Below are 23081 nucleotides of genomic sequence, written 5' to 3'. Positions count from 1 at the left end.
TCATTTACAGTATTCCATAGACTGATTATTTCATTGTCATTTTACAGTATTCCATAGACATGATTATTTCAATGTCATTTACAGTATTCCATAGACATGATTATTTCAATGTCATTTTACAGCATTCCATAGACATGATTATTTTAATGTCATTTACAGTATTCCATAGACTGATTATTCAAATGTCATTTTACAGCATTCCATAGACCTGATTATTTAAATGTCATTTACAGTATTCCAAAGACAGATTATTTAAATGTCATTTACAGTATTCCATAGACTGATTATTTAAATGTCATTTTACAGCATTCTATAGACATGATTATTTCAATGTCATTTACAGTATTCCATAGACTGATTATTTATATGTCAGTTACAGTATTCCGTAGACCGATTATTTAAATGTCATTTACAATATTCCATACACTGACTATTTAAATATTATTTACAGTGTGCTATACATGGATTATTTAAATGTCATTTTACAGTATTCCATGGGGCCCCGAGTGGCCGAGTGGTCTAAAGCGCTCTCCGTTATGGATTGCTGCCATCTCACATCTGTGTGGGTTAGAGTCTCAGATTCGGCCAAGGTGGGTATGTGAGAAAGCTTGCCAGTAGCTTCTCGAGGGTCGGTGGTTCTTTCCAGGGATTTCCCATGTTCTTCCTCCACCATTAATACTGGCCGTCATGTATAGCCTATCGTGTGCTGAAAAATGGCGTTAAACCATACAACAACATTATTCCATAGACTGATTATTTAAATGTCATTTAAAGTATTCCACAGACCGATTATTTAAATGTTATTTTACAGTATTCCATAAACAGATTATATAAATGTCATTTACAGTATTCCATAGACTGATTATTTAAATGTCATTTAAAGTATTCCAGGCAGATTATTTAAATGTCATTTACAATATTCCATAAACTGATCATTTAAATGTTATTTTACAGTATTCTATAAACAGATTATATAAATGTCATTTACAGTATTCCATAGACTGATTATTAAAATGTCATTTAAAGTATTCCACAGACCAATTATTTAAATGTTATTTTACAGTATTCTGTAGACTGATTATTTAAATGTCATTTACAGTATTACATAGACAGATTATTTAAATATTATTTTCCAGTATTCCATTGACGGATTATTTAAATATTATTTTCCAGTATTCCATTGACAGATTATTAAAATGTTATTTTCCAGTATTCCTTTCACGTATTATTTAAATGTTATTTTACAGTATTCCATAGACAAATTATTTAAATGTCACTTAAAGTATTCCATAGACTGATTATTTAAATGTCATTTACAGTATTCCATAGACAAATTTTTAAATGTCATTTTATTGTACGACTTGTCAAGAAAAGCTATCTACTGTGCAAAAATGGCATTCATATATTACAATTAGAACCCTACCATAATCCGCAATACCGAGTTTGGTGAAGTGATCAAAGTCAATGACTATACCTAGCAAGATTCTATAAACAATTATTCAGACACAATGAACAAATTTTTCTTTTCTGCAAGATGTGATTGCAAACAAAAGAGATCTGCCTTTAATGTGCTTGCAGATCTGGGTCCATGTTGTTTGTTCTACTGATTAATTCTAACACACTATATAGACTCATATCTGCTGGTCCACTGCATGATGGCAAATCCAGATCTATACATTCAGCAGTTAGATCCAACGTAGAAGTGATTATATACTGTATAAAACATTTTTAAAATTTAAATTAGTAGCTTTAAATAACTTCAACAAAATGAATGTTCAAATAATGTATTTTAAGATACATTATCTTAGTATTTCTGAAAGCATGATTCTGTCTAACGTGTCATAAAATATGTCTTGCCTTACTTCACAGTCAGGATATAATGTGTTAGTCAAAGCGACTTACAGATCTGCGACCTTCCTCTGATCCGACACATGCCTCTGTGATTTCCTTGTAATATAACTGCTGTTCCTGAAAAGAAAATTGATGTTTTAATTACACTGAACATTATAAATACAACATATAAGAAGTTTGAAATATAAAGTTAACATCTTTAATGTTCTTCTAAATAAGCTTTCATGCTACAGTCAATTTGACTTATCAAATCTATTTTAAATTATTGCTACTCCAAGATAAAAATACACCTGAAAACTCACCAGTTTACCAAGATTCATGACTCTACAGATTGAACCAAAGGGTCACAAACCATGGCACATTTGGTCTGATGGAAGGAAAAAAATCCCTCAAATGATTCATGACTGTACAGAATGAATCAAAGGCTCCCAAACATGACTCCCAAACCCAGGTAAAGTGTGATTCTGTGGACAGATAAATTCCTCAAAAGACTCATCACTGTACATGGTTAATCCAAGGCTCACAAAACATGGCAAATTTTGATTATATGAACCATAAAAAAAATACCTACAAAGTTAATGATTGTAATATCATTCAAAGATTTTATTTTAAATTTAGGAAACACAAAATTAAATCTATGATTTGCAACAAAACCATTGAATTATCATTCTATTAGTAAAAAATGGAAATAAACCATCCCATATACTTGACCAATTATTATTATTGTTTGTTTTTTGTTGCCATTATTATTATTATTATTATTATTATTATTATTATTATTATCATTATTATTGTCTTCTTTAATCACTGGTTAATCAAGACCAATTATGAAGCTACAAGCATTTATGAGCACTTTATACTTTTTTCTCATAGTTACTGCCTATTCTTACCATGGACAACTCATGGTTTGACAATTCCTTCATCTTCACCAATTCAAGCCCTCCTTTGTGCCTGAGTCTTGCTTTCCCACCATCTCCCAGTTTGCCTGGCTTCTTGCTCTTGTCTATTGCAGATTTGACAGTAGGGTCCAGAATTTCTGACTTCTGCTGTTCTTTGCTGGCTGGCGGTGGGTTTTCCGGAATGGCTGGCTGCTCACCCTCAATACATAACCAATGTGCTATGGAAACAATAAAGAAACAAATAAAATTTAAGTTTCCAAAGTCATAGGGAAAAATGATAACTGAACTAGCTACAAGCATCATAGGAAATCTGGTAACTGGACTAGATCAGAGTATTATAGGGAAAACCAGTAACTGGACAACTCTGTGCTTCAAAGTGAAAACTAGTAACTGGACTAAATCAAGTAACATAGGGAAAACTGGTAACTGGACAAGCTCCAAGTAACATTGGGAAAACTTTTAACTGGACTAACTCCAAGTAACATAGGGAAAACTTGTAACTGGACTAGCTCCAAGAAACATAGGGAAAACTAGTAACTGGACTAACTCCAAGGAACATAGGGAAAACTAGTAACTGGACTAACTCCATGGAACAAAGAGAAAACTAGTAACTGGACTAGCTCCACATAACATAGGGAAAACTAGTAACTGGACTAACTCCATGGAACAAAGAGAAAACTAGTAACTGGACTAGCTCCACATAACATAGGGAAAACTAGTAACTGGACTAACTCCAAGTAACATAGGGAAAGCTAGTAACTGGACTAGCTCTGAGTATCATAAGGACATGAGTCACAAATTGACCCTTTAGCAAACAGGATACCACACCCAGAATAAATTATGTGGCCATCTTCTAGCTGCCATGCCACACAGTCAGACATTCCTTTGCATTTAGCTTAGAGAGTAAGGTGTGACTGCATGCTCGACTTTTGTGCATTTGTTCTTTAACAATCAATTCAAGGCATACCTTGATGATAATACTTCACATTTGGTGTGGAATGGTAGCTTTTTTTAGCAACCATTTAATTTTCAAACAAATTCTTGTGCAAAAACCCACTAGTATCATCTAATATAATGTTGCAGATTTGGCCCCTTATTTGACTGAAGCCTCTGAATTCAAAACTGGAGAGACAACAGTGAACAGTTTGTGGTTCCACAGTTCACAAATCATATGAAAGATCAAAGGATAATGGGACCAATATGTGTAATGAGTCTGGCCCTCTTGAAAATGAGTTGGTTAGAACACTGAGCCTACTGGGAATGTGTCTGATCTGAACCATAACCATTGTTGTTGTTGTTGTTGTTGTGGGGTTTAACGCCATTTTTCAGCACGCGATAGGCTATACATGGCGGCCAGTATTAATGGTGGAGGAAGAACCCGGTAAAACGCCGGAAAGAACCACCGACCCACGATAAGCTACTGGCAAGCTTTCTCACATACCCACATTGGCTGGAACCATAACCGTGTGCTAGTAGGACATTAGTTTTAGACCTGGACATAAAGATCTGGCAATATGGTCCCCTCCTGGATGTGGATGAAGAGTAACACCACAGAATTCTCCAAAATTGCAATAGTTACTTCTCTTTAATGCTGATTTTTCCAGAAATGAAATTTCACAAAGATTTATATGAAAAGCCAGAAGGCCACCTTTGCTGTGCCTGCATTAGAACAACTTCTATATCCCACTGAACAACAGAGACGATCTAAAAGACAATAAGCAATGACCCAAAGAATGATACCGTGATGACAAGTGGAAAAGGGATCTCATCACACAAGATCAAGGTTGCAAGAAACTGCAAGGGATTCTGGCTATAGAATGACATGCTGCTGTATAATTCACCTTGGCAAAGCAGGCTATAGACTCCAATGCATGCTCACAGTGTAATACATGAAAAATAAGCCAATCAATCTTATATAACTGGGGATGATATATCTATCATTGCAATGTTCTTATCAAAACTCAGAGCGTCCACATTGTATGTGCCTCATGTGCTTGGTACTAGCATGATAAAAAATATACTAGTATTGGGTTTTGTTTCTGAAAAAAGAGCCATATAATTCCCTGGGTCTTTGATTTTGTCCAGTAAACAACCAGAAATTGTATTAATTGTCACTAACTGTGGGATAAGACAAAACAAGGGCTGTTCATTCTCATCCTCAATGAATACACAGGACTTGGTCTCATAAGACAATGGCAGTGGGCACTCAGATGTTGGCAAGTCCTGATTGCAACATTAACATTAAACTCCATGTGCTCCACTGTCAGATTATTGAGGCATTAGAGCTCTCCCTGAACTAACTGTGGGTAACATTCTCATCAAGCGTTGCTTCAGTATCTGAATTTCAGCACCAATGAAGAAGTGCCATCATCCCTGTGAGCAACACTATTATTCCTCTGATATGAAAACATGCACTTGATCTAACAACTGAACTGGCAGTTGGGTAACTGACAAGTTACATTTCTGCCATGAGAGATGGAATTCTAGCCCAATGATTGACTTGGCTCCTTATTGGGTAGCCATAAACTGGGAGAAAAAGCTCACATCAATTCCAGCATGCACTTGAAAGATGTAACTGAGGAATAGAAACTCTCAGGAATAATTGTGAAGATTCTCCTGAACAGGTTTCCTGAATTTGTGACTCAAGCAATGCTCGGCCCATGTAAAGCATTGACTAATCCATTGGTTCTCCATTTACAGCTGTCCAAATATGACAGTACCTGATGGCATCTTTTGAAAACTCTTAGGAAAGGTATCTGCCATCACAATATCTGCCTCTAATATAGCTTTTTTGTTGTTGTTGTGGGGTTTAACGCCATTTTTCAGCACGATAGGCTATACATGGCGGCCAGTATTAATGGTGGAGGTAGAACCCGGAAAACCCCGGAAAGAACCACCGACCCACGAGAAGTTACTGGCAAGCTTTCTCACATGCCCACATTGGCTGAATCTTTGACTCGAACCGCCGCAGACAGAGGTGAGATGGCAGCGATCCGTAACGAAGAGCGCTTTAGACCACTCAGCCGCTCGGGGCCCCACCTCTAATATAGCAATAGAGGTGTTTGGATACAGACTCAGGATGTTGATTCCAGACTTTGACAAAACCTGTCCTTCTACCTTTCAGTTCTTTCTGCACACCATAGATCATATTTATTCTGACTACGAACTGCGAATACTGCAAGGCAATGTTGATTTGTATTTTGTACAGGCAAAGCATATGTCACGATTGTCCTCGCTGACTTTACACATCTCTCACTTGGCACATTTAATCAGTAATGTATACAAGAATTAACGATGAAAGAGAGCAACAAATGATAATGTTAACGAAATCAAAAATTACACTTTTATAAATATATATGAAAAATGTACAAATTGCAAGTATCAACAATACTGTATGCGACTTCCTCTAAGAAAATTGGTCATAAAGTGCAAAAGATCAATGAAAATTCTCAAATAAAGTTACCAATTCTGTTTAAAACCTCAAATGACATTAACATTAGGAAAATATTCTCTGCTACATCTGAATCCAGCCCTTCCTGAAAGATGAATAACATCTTTCCATCTGCATACCTACCACCTGTATCTTGGATGTATCAATATATCCACAAAATGTATCTTGGATGTATCAATATATCCACAAAATGTATCTTGGATGCATCTTTATCTCCACCATCTGTGTCTTGGATGTATCTATTTATCCACAAAATGTATCTTGGATGCATCTTTATCTCCACCATCTGTATCTTGGATGTATCTATATATCCACAAAATGTATCTTGGATGTATCAATATATCCACAAAATGTATCTTGGATGCATCTTTATCTCCAACTCCTGTATCTTGGATGTATCCTATATATACACCAACTGTATCTTGGAAATATCTATATATTCAACACCTGCATCTTGAATGTTACTAGTTGAAGCTTTAGTGAAACCAATAATAAGCTGCTAGCATTTGGGGGAGTGTGTGATTAATTTTTAATGTAGCTCTCACATTTGGGAGAAATCATGGGTGGGATTGACAGTAACATATTTACATTCAAATTTCTGGTTTCCATCAAATACATTACTTGATGATGATAACGTTTGGAGAATAGGTAAAAGCAGAAGGAAATGTTTAAACGAACCCTGACTTACTGCATTATTCTGTTCAGCTGATGGGATGAACATCACCCAAAGCAAAGTCAGCACAATTATTGAAGATTATGCATTTATATACATGCAAGGACAATCCCTATCTGATCCCATACCTGTTATTGCTTTATGTTTAAAAGAAAGAATCTAACCTAATCTATTAGTTTGATATGTCTGTTTAATATTTTTTGTAAAATCTTCATTGGTATAGTGACTCACATGTACCACTGCTCTTTTGGTTGGGCAAAAATTGCAACTTGTGTTGGTCCCATGTGATCAATCAGACATAATCCATAAATCCTTATCAAACTGCAACCCAGGTAATATTTATTTAATTGGATAGTTTTATCTCCCCTGTTAATGCCTCTGACTCAAAATAATAAGATGGAACTGGTCACATGACAGGTCATTGAGCTGATGCATTGACACTGAGTCTATCCTTGGAAATCAAAGAGCAGTATTGTTTGTTTCTTTTTTAATAGCCATCTTATGTTGCAGTAAAATCAGTTCTGTCAATTATTTTTACATCTGCTTTTTCAGGTTCTTAAACTCTCAGCCATGGAATGTCAGAATCTGCAAAACTAATCTATTACTAGCAACATTTAGGTCATATGGTTAATGTTGCTGTATAACCACAAACAGTTAATGTTATATTGTATAACTTCAAACAGTCAGTTAGCGAACCCACCCATAAACATTGTCACATTTTAGACTGGAATCTAAATAGAGCTCATGATAATATTCTTGCACCTCTGCATCATATGCCATCTCACTGTATCAGTCCATAACCCTCCATCTCTGTTTGCTACTAAGAGAAACCTCCATATGATAAAAAGAACAAACTAATGCATGACATCCAACCAAACCTAACACCTTCATTTTATTTTATAATTTCATGGTGCATGTTTTTGTATGTCATTGTATATGTTTTTGTGTTATCTATTATTGTAATGCATTTAGAGCTTATAAAGAATAATTGCTGTAATAAGTCCACATTATTATTATTATTATTATTGTTGTTGTTGTATGAAACCAAATTTCATTTTATTGAGTGATAATACAATGAAAATTCCCAAGACAGTGATATTAGTCAAACATACCTTTGAGTGTGACATCCAGTGGAACCCTTGGCAGTGTGGAGTTGATGACCTCCTGAAGATCTAGTTCCTTGTCCTCCACAAAGTGAAGCTCCCTGCCACCACCACTGGCATACCGAAAGGGGATCAAGTCAGGAGAATGAAACCCATACAGAGGCTGAATATGAGAGCAAATAACCCCAAAATCTTAAATATTTTGTACAAACTAATTCTTTTTAAGATTTTATGAAAATCAGCAGCATGAAATTTGGCAAAGTATGATTACATTAAATGTCTACTATGCTCAGGACCAGTTTTCAAGATTTTGTAATATTTGTTAAGTCTTTAACAAGGAAATATTTCAATCAAATTTCCATCACTGCTAAATTTCCAAACTCATTTTTAACTCCTAGATTTGTTTCGCATGCTTTTTACACAAAAATGGCAAAGATATCACCAATAATATTATGAAACCATTTTTAAAGGAAAATGTGTCCTACTTACTTGATCCTAATATTTTACAACATTCACTACCTTATAATCCAGCCCTTCCCTGTGAAAAGACATCAACCATGTTATTTGGCTTGCTTTAGCAACAAAAGTACTTGTCCTCTGCTTGCCAACAGAGAATCCTAGCAAAAGTTATCTCCCCTTGGATAGAGGATGTGGTGCCCAATTTGGTAAATTGTCATTTATTACTGGTGTAGGTGTGCTTGCTCTTCCAGGAATTGACTATTGGGAGAGCTTAGAAGGGAATGCCAATATTATAATCAGATAAGTAGTATGGAAGAAACATTTTATTCCAAAAATTGGGTTCTTCAAATACCTTACCCAATCATAATATTTTTAAGAGCATAGGTATGAAGTGAAAGAAGCTGCATGTTGTGCTGCTGACATAGTCTCAAAAGTTAGCTCTTTGCAATGAAATGTCTGTGAGGTAAAAGCTGGTGAATGTCATCTCTGACCTCCAATCTAAAAATGATCAGTTGAGCTAAAATGCTTTGATGGTGGCAGTAATCTTAACTTCCTTGAGCCCAAATGCATAAGAAATTTGTTTGGGTTTGGGTCAGTTCCTTGTTGGCTGAGTGGATGACCCATCAGATTATAAAGCCTGAGCAAAAGCATGCCCATTTTTCTCTGAATGGTAAAAGATAAGCAAGATCTCCCTCTTTGGTTCATCGCACCAATAAGGCATAGATCTCACTGACTTTGTTTTCTCTGTGTGTATGTGTGCATGTGTATATGTGTTAGCATTTAATGGCACCTTGGCAAATTAATGGCTAAATGGTGCCAATTAAAAGGAATGTCCCCAATATACAAAGAGAGGAATTGCAAAAAATCTTGTTCATTCATGTAAAAATACATTGTATTTTCCATTATGGATTAAGGCCAAGGCCTTTGACCAAGACAAAACATAACTGGCCTTACAGTCAGAAGAGATCTTTGTTCTGACATATGTCCTCCTTTCTATGGTTGTGAAATGCATCTTAAATCATGCAATGGTAGCCCTTGATCTTGATTAGAGATAACTGTCCTTGTTGACAAGGAATCCAAGACAAAGCTGAAGTGAAACAAGGGATTCCATGTCTTGGTACAAAAGACTGCTCACTTGATGCTTCTGTAGAATATCATCAAAGCAGTTCAATGACATGGATGCAGAGACAGTTCTAAAGTGAGACGTGACTCTGTCCTTATTTCTTGGGAACACCCCCCTTAGGTGGAAATCTGGATTGAAAGGTAGTACATGGTGTCTATATATAAACCTAACGAATATATGCGAAAACCTGTGAATGGAAATGTGAAGGTATGCATCTTGGATGTCTATCCTGACTGCAACATCTCATTCCAAATGGCAATAGGAACCCATCTCAACATCTTCAATCTGAACTTCAGTGCCTGACTGTTTTGGTCTCCTGATGAACCAGATATGCCCATTGCCAAACAGGGAAATTAGGCAATAAGGGGTAATTTTTTATATTTTATTTAAATAATTGTGACACTTACCTCAGCAAATAAAAATTCCATGTGGAAGCCAGAAGAATGATAAAATCTTTTAAAAGCATTAGAAAACATGTCTATGTACAGTTATATAACACTATCTGCAGTACACAGCTCTGTGTATTCTATTAATTTTCATCCAAACTGGTTTTGGCTCTTTTCCTTTTCAAAAATAGTTTCCACACGGCAATAATCAGATCATTGTTTATCACACCGCATGGCTCTATTCTCATGTCTCACAATTTGTTGTGATGGATTTTTTATCTTTAAAAACACGAAGGACACATTTTTATTTTTCATTAAAATGATGAATTTAATGAAATTTGATTCCAAATAGCCTTCAAGATGGGCTTGAAATCATTGTCATTTAAAGTCAAGGCACACACAAAAGGTTCATAGAAACACTGCCAATAATAGTTTGCAAGTAAACACAAATGTTGCTGGAATCTAATTTGAAGAAAAAAGAAAACAAAACCAAACAACACAGTACATCATCAAGAAAACACAACCAAGCAAAATGAAACATTCTGAATAATGGCACAAAATTGATGTTATACAAACTACCATAAAAGAACGGGAAGGAACAAAACAAACTGTTCTGAGTGTAATGGCACTTTATATGCCAGAAACTGGCATTATATAGCAGATTACAGGAGAAGAGTTGAAAGGACTGAATGTATTCGCATATGGCTTCAACCCCCACCAAATTTTGGTCAACATGGATCTAAGTGCTATAGTAATGTGAACCAGCTCTTACATGTCAGAAGAGGATTTCTGCACAGAGGAAGGTTTTAACATTCCAAGCCCATGGTGTGTCTGCAGACAGCTGGGAGTTCAACAAAGAAAACCAGCATTGGTGTGTTTTCTGTAATGCTGGTTTAAGTTTGATGGGAGTCATTGTTCCCCCAAAAAGGTATATTGATGCTTGGGTTATGAAGTCCCAATATGAAGCAGTTAAAAATCAACAGATGCAGAAATTCCTTAGCCATGTTCACAGCAGAAAGCACATAAACTCTTGATACAGATGCCAGACAACCTCTTCAACAGATGCACACAAGGTTGATTCTTCATTTAACATAGATGGATCAAAAAAAAGCTATTGATGACTGGGAATATGTTTCTAAATGTGACAGCTGGATGCCAAAGTCTTCTTCAAAGGCAGCATCAATGAAACTACTAAAGCTTCTAATCCTGGATGATGAGCAAAACCATCAATATTGGGACATGGTAATCTCCAGGTGTTTACCTTGAGTGTCATCGAAGGTCCAAGATGGGAACCAGGTATGTAGGAATGAGAAGTACTGGGTTGTGGCAGAGCCAGAACAAGAGAAAGTGCTAGTCCATAATACTTTCATGGGTCATCAGTGACAGAACTGCAAGTTGGAATTTGTACTGCAGCCAGCACTGGTTGCAGTAGAGCCAGGAACTCTGATGGACCTACCTGGTGCTGGTCCACGATGCTATCATGAGCATCAGTGACAAAAATGGAAGTCGGAATCTGTTTGTAGCTGTCTATCTTGACTCACTGGGAAGACACATCACTGAAAACCCAGTTCTGGTGATAGATGACACTGACTAAGATTATAATGACCATGTCTTGAGTATATGATATATGGTGCTGATGTCTGGTACTGCTTATCACCATAGCCAGCAACATGGTCTTCATGTGGTGATGGACAGTGCCCAATGCACCAGCAGATCAGGGTCTATGGTATTTATTCTACTGGTTACTTCTTACAAACTGGTCAGACCCATAACATCTGTAAGAATACTATGCAATGGCATAACTAGGTATGTATACTTCGCAGCTGGACTAGATTTATAATGAGTTTATAACGTACTATAGACCATGTGGCAGGCAACCATGATCGTGCCAATAAACTTATTGTGTGATAAAGTCAATCAGAAATGAAATGCAAAATACAATGACGACTGAGGTTTAGTGTGTGTGTGTGATTTGAATTTTTAACGTAGCTTTAACAATTTTTCAGTCATAGCGCTACGATGTCTGCAGTGTAACAGTTTAAATGATATCTGGCACTGGGGCATCATGCTGCAGACATGTAGCATGATGTCCCAACCAGTCACATTATCCTTACACCAGGCCGACCAGTCCTAACACTAACCTCTTAATGCTGAGTGCCAAGCGAGGCAGCTGTTAGTACCACTTTTGTATGACTCGGGTGGAGATCGAACACACAACCTCCCGCATCCGAGGCGGTCGCTCTAACCACTAGGCCACCAGAGCAGTCCAGAGGCATAGCAACAAAACAGATCGAGAATACTTCATCTTGGTGAGAAGGGTACCAAGAGAAGGTAATGGGCAAGAGTTATTGCCCTTTGACTACTGAAACAGAAAAAGATGATTTTTGTCTTTCAGTAGGGCTAGGTAGCAGGCTAATATTCTTAATGCAATGTGATTGGGGTATGTATTCGAAAGAGAAAAGTCCAAACAATCTCTCAAAGTGGTGAAAAGACACAATGTGTAAGGCATTTGCAAGGGCTCTTCTTAAAGGCACGTTAAATATGAATGATTTAATGCAGTAAATGATGAATGACTGGATTTGTCTGGTTCTGACTCTGACTTATGTCTCAGCAAGCAGATGACATTTTAATACTTTTTCTTGCTACAACAAGCCAAAAGAAAGGATCTTTGCCTTAGTAGATCTTTTCAAAATTTATTATGATTGTGGGACATATTTATATTATGACTGTGCATAACATAGAAGATGTACTCAAAATTTTTTTTATTATTTTGTATGACTTAGTAAATGCGTTCCAAATGTATTATGACTGAAGGACATAGCAAATTATTCCAAATGTATTATGACTGAAGGACAAAGCAGATGTATTCCAAATGTATTATGACTGAAGGACAAAGCAGTTGTATTCCAAATGTATTATGACTGTGTAACATATCAGAAGAAATGATGGCATGTAGACCATTCAACCAAAATATGAAGCTGTTCAGTGGACTCCGCAGGGACATGGGATGGGTTTCAGTGATTTTTATCACTCAAAATATCATGATCAAAAATACAATGCAAAAAAACACATGCTGCAGTTTCCAGTGTCTGACCCTCCATATTTACTTTGAGAGGGTAAGTGTACAAATCAAATTCCACAACTCTACTGCACTTCTATTATAGCTCCACAACATGCTGTATATATTTATTTATACGTCATGTCCAGCTGCAAACAACACAGACCCTGATATGTCATCACATACTACAGATTAATCCTAACAAACAACACAGAAATTGATCTGTCATCACATACTACTGATTAATCTTAACAAACAACACAATATGATCTGTCGACACATAATACTGATTAATCCTAACAAACAACACATACCCTGATCTGTCATCACATAATACTGATTAATCCTAACAAACAACACAGACCCTGATCTGTCATCACATAATACTGATTAATTCTAACAAACAACAGAGACCCTGATCTGTCATCACATAATACTGATTAATCCTAACAAAAAACACAGACCCTGATCTGTCATCACATAATAATGATTAATCCTAACAAACAACACATACCCTGATCTGTCATCAGATAATACTGATTAATCCTAACAAACAACATATACTCTGATCTGTCATCACATAATACTGATTAATCCTAACAAACAACATATACCCTGATCTGTCATCACATAATACTGATTAATCCTAACAAACAACACAGACCCTGATCTGTCATCACACAATACTGATTAATCCTAACAAACAACACAGACCTTGATCTGTCATCACATAATACTGATTAATCCTAACAAACAACACAGACCTTGATCTGTCATCACATAATACTGATTAATCCTAACAAACAACATATACCCTGATCTGTCATCACATAATACTGATTAATCCTAACAAACAACACAGACCTTGATCTGTCATCACATAATACTGATTAATCCTAACAAACAACACAGACCCTGATCTGCCATCACAAATTACTTATCTCCTAACAAATTGCATAATCCCTGATCTGCCATTGCATTGTCTGAATTTGTGAAGTTTGCAGGCAGACTTGACTCATAAGTGAACACATATGGTACAAGTGCAGATTGCACATAGGCTTGACTCATAAGTGAGTACATCTGGTACAACCATCACTGCTACACAGGCTCCACCAACTGTATAACCTATTTTTAGTAGAAGGTATGTCTTTTTAAAAGCAATGAATATACTTCTTTATTCTTATGCTAAAATTACCTTTACAATTAACAACTATCTGATGCAAAGCCTTGTAAAGTCTCATGTTACTTACTGAAACAAATTAGAGCATACACAGAACCTAAGCCTCCAAACATAATGGATGACCAATAAAAGTTCTTCAATCAAAATACTGCAATTTGTCATTTTAGTTTACCTCAATGTTCTGTACTCTTAATGCCTGATCAAAATCAGACATCGAAAGCTTTTGCCTTTTTCCATGCTGCATAAATTTCAATGCCTCCTGGAAAATAAATGAAGCAGTGTAGCAAGACTGATATTTGGTTCATTTCTCATTCACAATATATTTTATCAAAAAGAAATAATTATAAACAGTTTATCTTTTTTCTAAAAACATAATTACAAAATAATACATATGAAATAATAACACACAATAACACTCACAAAATAACATAACAAGAACAAAATATAAAACATAATAACACATATGAAATAACATCATAACATCTAACACATTAAACAATAACACATAAAAAAGCAATGACAGAAAATAAAAACACATAACATAATAACATTAAATAATAACAAATAACAATACAGAATTACATATTAAATAATAATATATCAAATCTTTTGTTTATAAATTTTTATACCGTTTAATTTTCATGTACACCTCATTTCTTAAAAAAATAAGTAAATAAAATTATGTGGACATAATCATAAGCATAACTTAGACTGGTCATATGATTGTTTCCAGCATTTTTGTGGTAATTTTCCTCATTTCTTTGTGTTTATGTCACAGCAATTTCCCTCATCTTTTGGGGTCATGTGGTAGTTACCCCCCTTTTCCCACTCAGTTTTTTTTCTGCAGTTCACTATCCATTCCGCTGTGATAAAGACAAGTACAGTTTTGCAGCTTTACCTTTTCTGGACAGTTCAAACCCATTACTCTTACAATCACATGATTGTTGCACAAAGTGTCAAGAATCAATTATTCTGGGTATCTTTGGGTTTTTTGTTCAATATTGTCTCTCAGTCTATCAACGCACACCCAAATATCTTCAAAATAAACGAAGTTAACTTTGGTAGGATAAGCATTTTCTTTACAATGACTGGGAAAAAAATACTATTTCAATATGCAGCCACAGTTCCTGGGAATGTAGAATGTTGTGTCTTGTCAGCAAGCTCCAAACCAAACTGACGGACTTGCTAAAACCTGAAGACAAATCTTCAAGCTGTATTCCGTTCGAAAACCAAATTTAAGCTTATATGACAAACATGTTCTGTGTAGCTCATGCTATGTAAACTAGTTGCATTAAAATCAACATAAATTGGGTGATTTAAATCATTTACTTTCACGAAACTGCTGTATTGTGGACTTAATGATAGTCTTCATAACTCTTTGATGAGGGGTAGGGTGAAAATATGACCGATCTTCCTCAGGCTGTCAATGTGCATTGTGTTTAGGTAATTGTATGATTTTTCATTGAATCTCGTACATTTGTTTTTATTATATACCTATCAAATTTTGTACTCCAGGTTTCCTTGAAATAGAAAAACTAGTCTGATGTTTTATTATATATCACCATAATCTCAATCAAGGCTGGAACTACATGCATTTCATTCATAAAACTGTGATATTTGTCCACATGTCAGCCGCTTAACATGTACCCTATATACTCACTTATAAGTTGAGTCAAACTGCAAAAAGACAAGATCCTGATCTGCCATAGCATAATGCGGCTGCAGATTACGGTCTATATGTTTGTTCTACTTAAGGCTCAGATCTGCCGGTGCATTATGTGCCAACAGAGCTGGGTCAGTACAGTTTGCAGTTGGACCTATCTTATAAGCAAGTATATATGGTAACTGGATTTATAATTTAAAAAGTCCATATTTAAAAGGTTGAAATATTAATTTGTTTTCTTAGTTACTTAGAGAACTTTAATTAAATGATCGGAAAACTGATGGGTAAATAAAAATATCATTTGATCTCGATTGCTAGATCGTATCAACATCAGAGAATCAGGTGAGGACTCAAAGCTACAAGTCTCATTATCAACCAAATTTTCTGATGTTAACAACTCGACGTAATCTAATAATCAAGATTGAATTACTATCATAATAAAACATCTTACTTATATACTTAAGACAAAATACAGAAAACTATTGGTGAAATATTTTTATATTTCTTAACTGCTATATTTATAAAATAGTAAAGATTGAGCCTTTAAGTTTACCATGTGAAATAAAATGTTTGAGTATAAGGTCATAATGGAATTATAATGACAGCAATAAAATTGAACATTTTGTAACCAAAGGCAATAAATTAAAACTGCCTTGGATTCTAAGGATGAAAATCATTCTGAGTCGAAGATTCATCACCATTTGCTGTTCTATGAAGTTGATTCCATGGGAGGGGGAGTCCAAAATTGAGCTTTTCATATGAAACAGCATGTTATGCCTGGTAAGGACATATAATTATCAACTTCCACAGAAGGTTGATGCAGATGCATGTATGTGGCAAGATTATCTGTGAACCCTCCAGAAAAACTCATGCTATATAGAAACATATATCGCATATAGCTAACGATTGATTAATTTCAGCATCTGCCTTGTGTTTAAAGTTAAAGTGAATCCAAACAGTCCTCTTTGCCTGTTTATTCAGTATAAAATCTGATTTATATTATTCAACAGTGACACGATGCCAACCATTACTAAAGCGTGTATTCCAGTGCTTACCACAATCTTTCAAAATACAAAAGAAATACCTGCAGCAAGCAAAGTTAATTCCACAACCTACATAACTAAATGACAAGGGTTTAGTTCTTGTGGGTAGATCACGAGTTTTCAGCACATGACATCCTATACATTGCACATGGTATAACTAGAGGAGGTAGAATCAGGGAAAACCCTGGGAAGAACCACCAACCCATGGGAAGGTACTGGCAAGCTTTCTCACGTACCCACATTAGCAGAGTCCAAAACTCAAACCCACATGGACAGCATCCAAAACTCAAACCCACGTGGACAGCGGTAAGATGAACTGACAATAAAGAATATGTACTAAACAAATTGCAATACATTATGTACAAATTATAATACATTAGCATACCAATATGTACCATTATACCAATAAAAATCGTTACACCACTAGCAAGGATGCAGAAAACAATCAAGTAGTATTGATGGCTACATAACACTAAGATGTATAAATACAGGGATTGAATGTTGATATAAATTCTGCATGAATCTCAAAATGTAACCCAGGTAAAAAGATACACTTGCACATACAACTGTAAGTACACCTGGTGTACTCCCTTCCCATTCATTAGATTCCCATGTAGATGGCAAGGTTGTCTTGTGAAATCGTCACTGTTTCTGAGATTTCCAATTTTCCTTCCACAGAATGATGGTTAGTGTATTATTTTGGAATACTGCTTACCTACCTGAACAATGAGTTTTAATCTGTATGTGCAATCTTCAGCAAGGTAAGTGCTAGCATCATCAGGAACACCATGGAAGCCAATCGATTCAGCAATGACACGGACGGATTCAGATGAAAGATTGGCACTAATTTTACCCTCCTTATCATGCTTTTCAGCCATGCTGCATGACTTGAAGTTTACTCCTGCAAGCTATCCATGTACTTCTGTTAAAATAAATATTTTAAAAAATAAATTAATATGACTGAGGATAACCTTTCTTCATGCCTAATCGATCTCAAAACAAATTCAAAAGGTTACACAATGCACTATCCACTTTTGAATGATTTGGTGTAATGGTATTTAAAGTGGCAGAACCGTACAACCTGAAAATATCATCAATGTTGAATACACTACTGATGGTGACCACAAAGGTATAGAAACAGTGTGCTTCTGCTGTGCTAGCATTGTTCCGCATCAACGATGAAAACTATATATTTATAGACATTTTTGAAAAAAACAAGCAGTTTTATGAACCAGTAGATATTGTTATGGGGTTTAACTCCATTGTTCAGCACAAGATAGGCTAAACATAGCAGCCAGTATAACTGGTGGAGAAAGAACCTGGAAAAAAACACTAACCCACTGAAAGCTACTGGCAAATTTCTCAACAATCCACAATGGTCATGCCCAAGACTCAAACCCACTGTTATGCATATTTGATCTAATTATATCTGATTCAAAATATATTTAATTAATTGTCAGTTTTATTATTTTATATTTTTCATTACATGCTATTGTAATGTAAATTTATTCACTGGAGATATTTTTCCAGAAAACCAGTTGACAGGAATCATTCTTACGTAAACACCAAATGCTGACCTAGATCATCACCTTGATTCAAAATTAGTAGCAGCCACATAAATAAGTTCTATTGTCAAGGTCATGATGGGACTATGTGATTTAAGATGTAAACAATCTTTTTTATTTTATTTCTTAGAGTAAAATATTTGGTTTTTGTCAGGGTGATGTTAGGCGTATGTGATATAAACATGATCACGTGACCCCCCCCCTTTTCGATTTTCGCAACTTGGGGATTTTCAAAACTGCGTTTTAGAATATGATATAACCTAAGTTTTAGAGAAATAATCACAGTTGGGCTATTACACTGGAAACTGTTGTGTCATTTGGAGTTATTTCAAATTATTTGGATTCAAAAGGATTAATTTTTTTCTCTCCTGGAGATATGTGTGGTCATAAGAAATTCTTGAAAGAAGACATCTTTTATAAAAATTTATTTGGATTTCCAAAACCAGAGTGATATTTCTTGTTTCTACAAGGAACTGTAGACTTCAACACACTACAGGTTACAGCATACATCATCATCTTCCATCTTGGATTCTTCATTGGGACTGGAACTTGAAATCATTAGGACTTCTAAAATTTTATTCATGGATTATTCTTGGTTTTGATTCTTAAAACCGTAATTTCATATATTTTCATTTTTACAGAATTTTTCCAAGGAAATAAATTATTATATTTTTCAAAGCTTGTTGTTTTCACTCTTTCTTGTGTTACTGTTTATTCAAGCCTAAACACGTAACAACACAGACAGAGGTGAGATGGCAGTGATCCATAACGGTGAGTGCTTTAGACCACTCTGCCACTTTGGGACCCTATGAACCAGTAAACTTCATGTTCACAGATGCAAAATAGGGTTAACATCGTTTCTATGCCACACTGATGTGAGTTTCTGCTGGAACTGTTCATGCTATGGAACCTACAGGTAAACAAATTACCTTTACTACAAAGTGAGCGATTTCCATAGAAACTACCAAGTCATGGTGGTAAAATACAGATTCAACCAGATTTTCACATCAGCATTTCTTACATGAAGCAATCTGAATCTAAATACCCCTTTTGCAAGCATTAAATTATCGCCAAAACTGACTAATCAGCATAAAAGTATTTTTCAAACTTTCCACCTTCCTCTGTCAAGGGAAAAAATGACACAAAATTATATATTTAACCTTGATGATTAATGCATTTTACCAAAACAAAATAGGTGGTAGAAATGGCATTAAATCATGGGAACATTTTTATTGAATCAGCTGTTAGAATGGACACTGGCTCAAATAGCAATATTTTTAATATGCACAGGCCAAAAACATATTTTCCTGTTCTTTTTGCAGCTTTTTTAATTATTTACTATGGCCTGCAGAGTACTACCACAAAGAATACAAATTAAAAAAATAACATAAAAGGAATCAATGAAAAATAAATTTTTCCCACACAAATTCAGCATTTTTAAATATACATGTATATTCAACATTCATCAATGATATGATTCTTACAATACACAAAGACTTTCTCTGTACAAGGAATGAACATGCAAACAAAACATCACTTTCAACCACACCTTTCACATGGTTTCAAATATTTCCACCAAGGGAAGGTGTATCATATGAGCATCTCACATAATAACATCATCACACACACATAGAAATATATATATACTGTGCAGCCTCGTTAATCCGGACTCCGTTTATCCGGAAACCTCGCTATCCAGACATAATTCAATGGGAACAGAATTCCTAAATGTTAATTTGCTCTGTTAATCGAGAAATCCGCATTCTGGATCCGGAAATCAAAATAGGGGACCAAAGTGTAAAATTACATTAAAACTTATCTTGATAATCCGGAAATAATCTGTCCAAAAATAAGAAAATTCGAAAAATCATATGTGAAAATACAATCAGAAGAATAATACATAAAACACAGTAGTGAAGCCCTTGAGAATCTATGGCCACTATCAATAACTAAGTAGCGTGACCATATTGTGACCAGCGATTGTATAAACAATGTCTGTTTTAGCTAGTCACCGACGGGGGTGTTAATAATTAAATAAACACACTGGGATCAAATTGTCCATGCTTTTTGATATAACATATGGTAAATAAATTAGAAGTGTCATTAAGCCTCTTTGTTGTTTACCAATTGTATGTAACAATCACAGTTTATTGTTTGCTGTGCAAATACAGTTGACATTTTTAAGCTGTGGACAGTAAAGGGCTTCATTTTCGAATAAAATGGGGACGTCAATCTCTAGCAACTGTAAAATACGACTTATAAAAATGACTGCATTTTATTAGTTTACCATTACGCATTTAACTGGGAGATAACAGTTTGTATTTGTTGTACTTTTTACATATATTATGGCGACACCATCAAACAAGCGCAGACGAGTAGAGATAACGGCCAGCATAAAAAAGATTTGCCAGCACAAAGAAGATCACCCAAAAGTTACAATTCAAGATATACACCAGCATATTATAGCTTACTATTCCTTAGACATTGGCAAGTCGACAGTTGCGGACATTATAAAAAACAAGGACAAATGGTTGTCCGTACCTGCCAACTCAGCAGACCTAACCCGCGCTCGCCATGCCAAATATCAACAAGTTGATGATGCCGTATTCATGTGGTTCTCAGACATGTCGGCCCACCACGCCGCCATCAATGATGAAATGCTCATTGCCAAGGCAAAGATACTCGGTGACCAACTCGGCACCAGTGACTTTGCCTATTCTCGTGGATGGCTACAATGCTTCAAGAATCGGCGAGGCATCAAACGCAAATTGTATGAGGGAGAAGCACGGATAGACGAAAAGGAAGAGACAGGGCAACAACTCGATGATGAAGACATTTTGACTCTGGTATCTAAAGATGAGGTTCCAGACAATGATAATGAAGAAGACGATGATGACACTACTGACCCCGAGGGAAAAGACATTACCATCAACCAAGCCAAGGGCAGTATAGCAACATTAATTTCGTATTTTGAGCAGACGTCAGCAAATTTCACCAGTGATGACATAAAACACAATAGTGAAGCTCTTGACAATCTATGGCCACTATCAGTAATCATTGCAGATAGATCCGCCAAAGAAACAAACAAAGGTTACAGACTTCTTCAGGAAATTGACATAATAAATGTATATACAGTACATACATGTACATGAACATAGTGTGATGTGTTCGATGTGTTAATTGTCTAAACTTCTATTTACTGTATATGTACGTACAAGCACGTTATAATAATGTGAAATAAACACAAATTAATAGATGTATTAATTTATTTCAACCATTATTGAATATACAGTACATTACATTTAAAGCTAGCATATACATGTACATACATACGGTGTGATGATATCGTAAAATAAAAACTGTGCATGATTCAATTATCCGGAAAACTTGTTAATCCGGACATATTCACTGGGAACGAATGTGTCCAGATTAACGAGGCTCCACTGTGACCAGGGACAAGTATGCTTCTTATCAGCTGACTAAGGAGGGGGAGAATGGAGTAAACTCAAACTCTTGATTTCTTTTCAACCATAACACAAGATCATTCATTAATTTATTAAGAAACATTGAATAAAGTCAGTTCATAACCATGACAGTCTTGTTGTTTTTGTACTAAGCCAAAATACTATCATTGTTGTGAGGTACAGCATGGTATATGATAATTTCATGCAAGGTCAGGGTACACATTAGCACTATCCTATTAGTTCATTATAATATTACTTCTTTTGATGATTGCAAATTAAAAAGATTTACCACATTTGGATTTAGTTACAATAAAGTTTACTAAAGAAGAAAAAAGTAAGACTTGATTGTAATTGTGAAATGTAAAAATCTGCAAGGAAAACACTTGCTTGACTTTACACTTCAACTATAGCATAATACTTATTTGAAGTGAATTGATATAGATGGAAGTAAATTGCTGTCAAGTCGGTGAGGAAAACACTCACAGTGACTTAGACAACAAATACATTATAAAACAGAAACATAACTTACATTTTTTAGATTGCTATAATAATCAAGTATTGTTGAATTGAATTCAGAATGTCAAGTCTGTGAGGAAAACACTCACAATGACTTAGACATTTTATTTCTCTAAGAACTTTGTTGGACCTATAATTAAAAGGAACTATATATTTGTAATGTAGAGAAACTTCTCTGTATGTCTTTAGTTTCATAAAACTAATTAAATAAAGAAATTAAATAAAGAAGTAAATAAAAGTATTGGTCTGTGAGGACAACACTCACTGACCATATAACTGAATTTCAGATAACAAATGATATAACAATATCTAGTTTGCTTGTAAAATTAATGAGAAATGACTAGAATGCATATAATTTGGAATAGAGAAAAGGAATTAAAAAATTAAAAAATAAATAACTTAAATAAAAACTGATTTAACAAAAATTTACTGTCCAAAGTATTGTCTAAAGTTATGTAACTCTATAATAAACTAAACAAAAAATAAATTAAAAATAAAATAAAACTCACAATAACCTAGTTTGATGGCTGCTAGCTGACTGAACCCCTCAAACAGCCCACAAAGCTTTATATCCTCCTGACAAAACACACAACCAAGAGCCCACAAAACCCACAACCAACAGTTCTAGCAAAACCCACAATTTTTGT

The 23081-nt window shown here is 35.1% G+C and overlaps 1 protein-coding gene across 1 annotated transcript in view; it reads right to left on the bottom strand.

Annotated features, from left to right (window-relative positions):
• The window catches only part of LOC149799464 (transcription initiation factor TFIID subunit 6-like), a 53511-nt gene that overhangs the window by 23011 nt on the left and 7419 nt on the right, over window positions 1-23081 (bottom strand). The window contains exons 2-6 of the mRNA XM_089958822.1: window positions 17609-17811; window positions 14356-14442; window positions 7987-8140; window positions 2742-2968; window positions 1903-1968 (exon numbers count right to left, since the gene is read on the bottom strand). Coding sequence (XP_089814948.1) covers window positions 1903-1968; window positions 2742-2968; window positions 7987-8140; window positions 14356-14442; window positions 17609-17767 — 693 coding nt within the window. The 5' untranslated portion in view covers window positions 17768-17811. The remainder of the gene's footprint in view (window positions 1-1902; window positions 1969-2741; window positions 2969-7986; window positions 8141-14355; window positions 14443-17608; window positions 17812-23081) is intronic.

This window comes from Sinohyriopsis cumingii, chromosome 5 (assembly GCF_028554795.1).
Source record: "Sinohyriopsis cumingii isolate HCF-2022 chromosome 5, ASM2855479v2, whole genome shotgun sequence".
Lineage (NCBI taxonomy): Eukaryota > Metazoa > Mollusca > Bivalvia > Unionida > Unionidae > Sinohyriopsis > Sinohyriopsis cumingii.
Note: the sequence above shows the minus strand (reverse complement) of the source record. Positions and strands in the feature narration are given on the sequence as shown.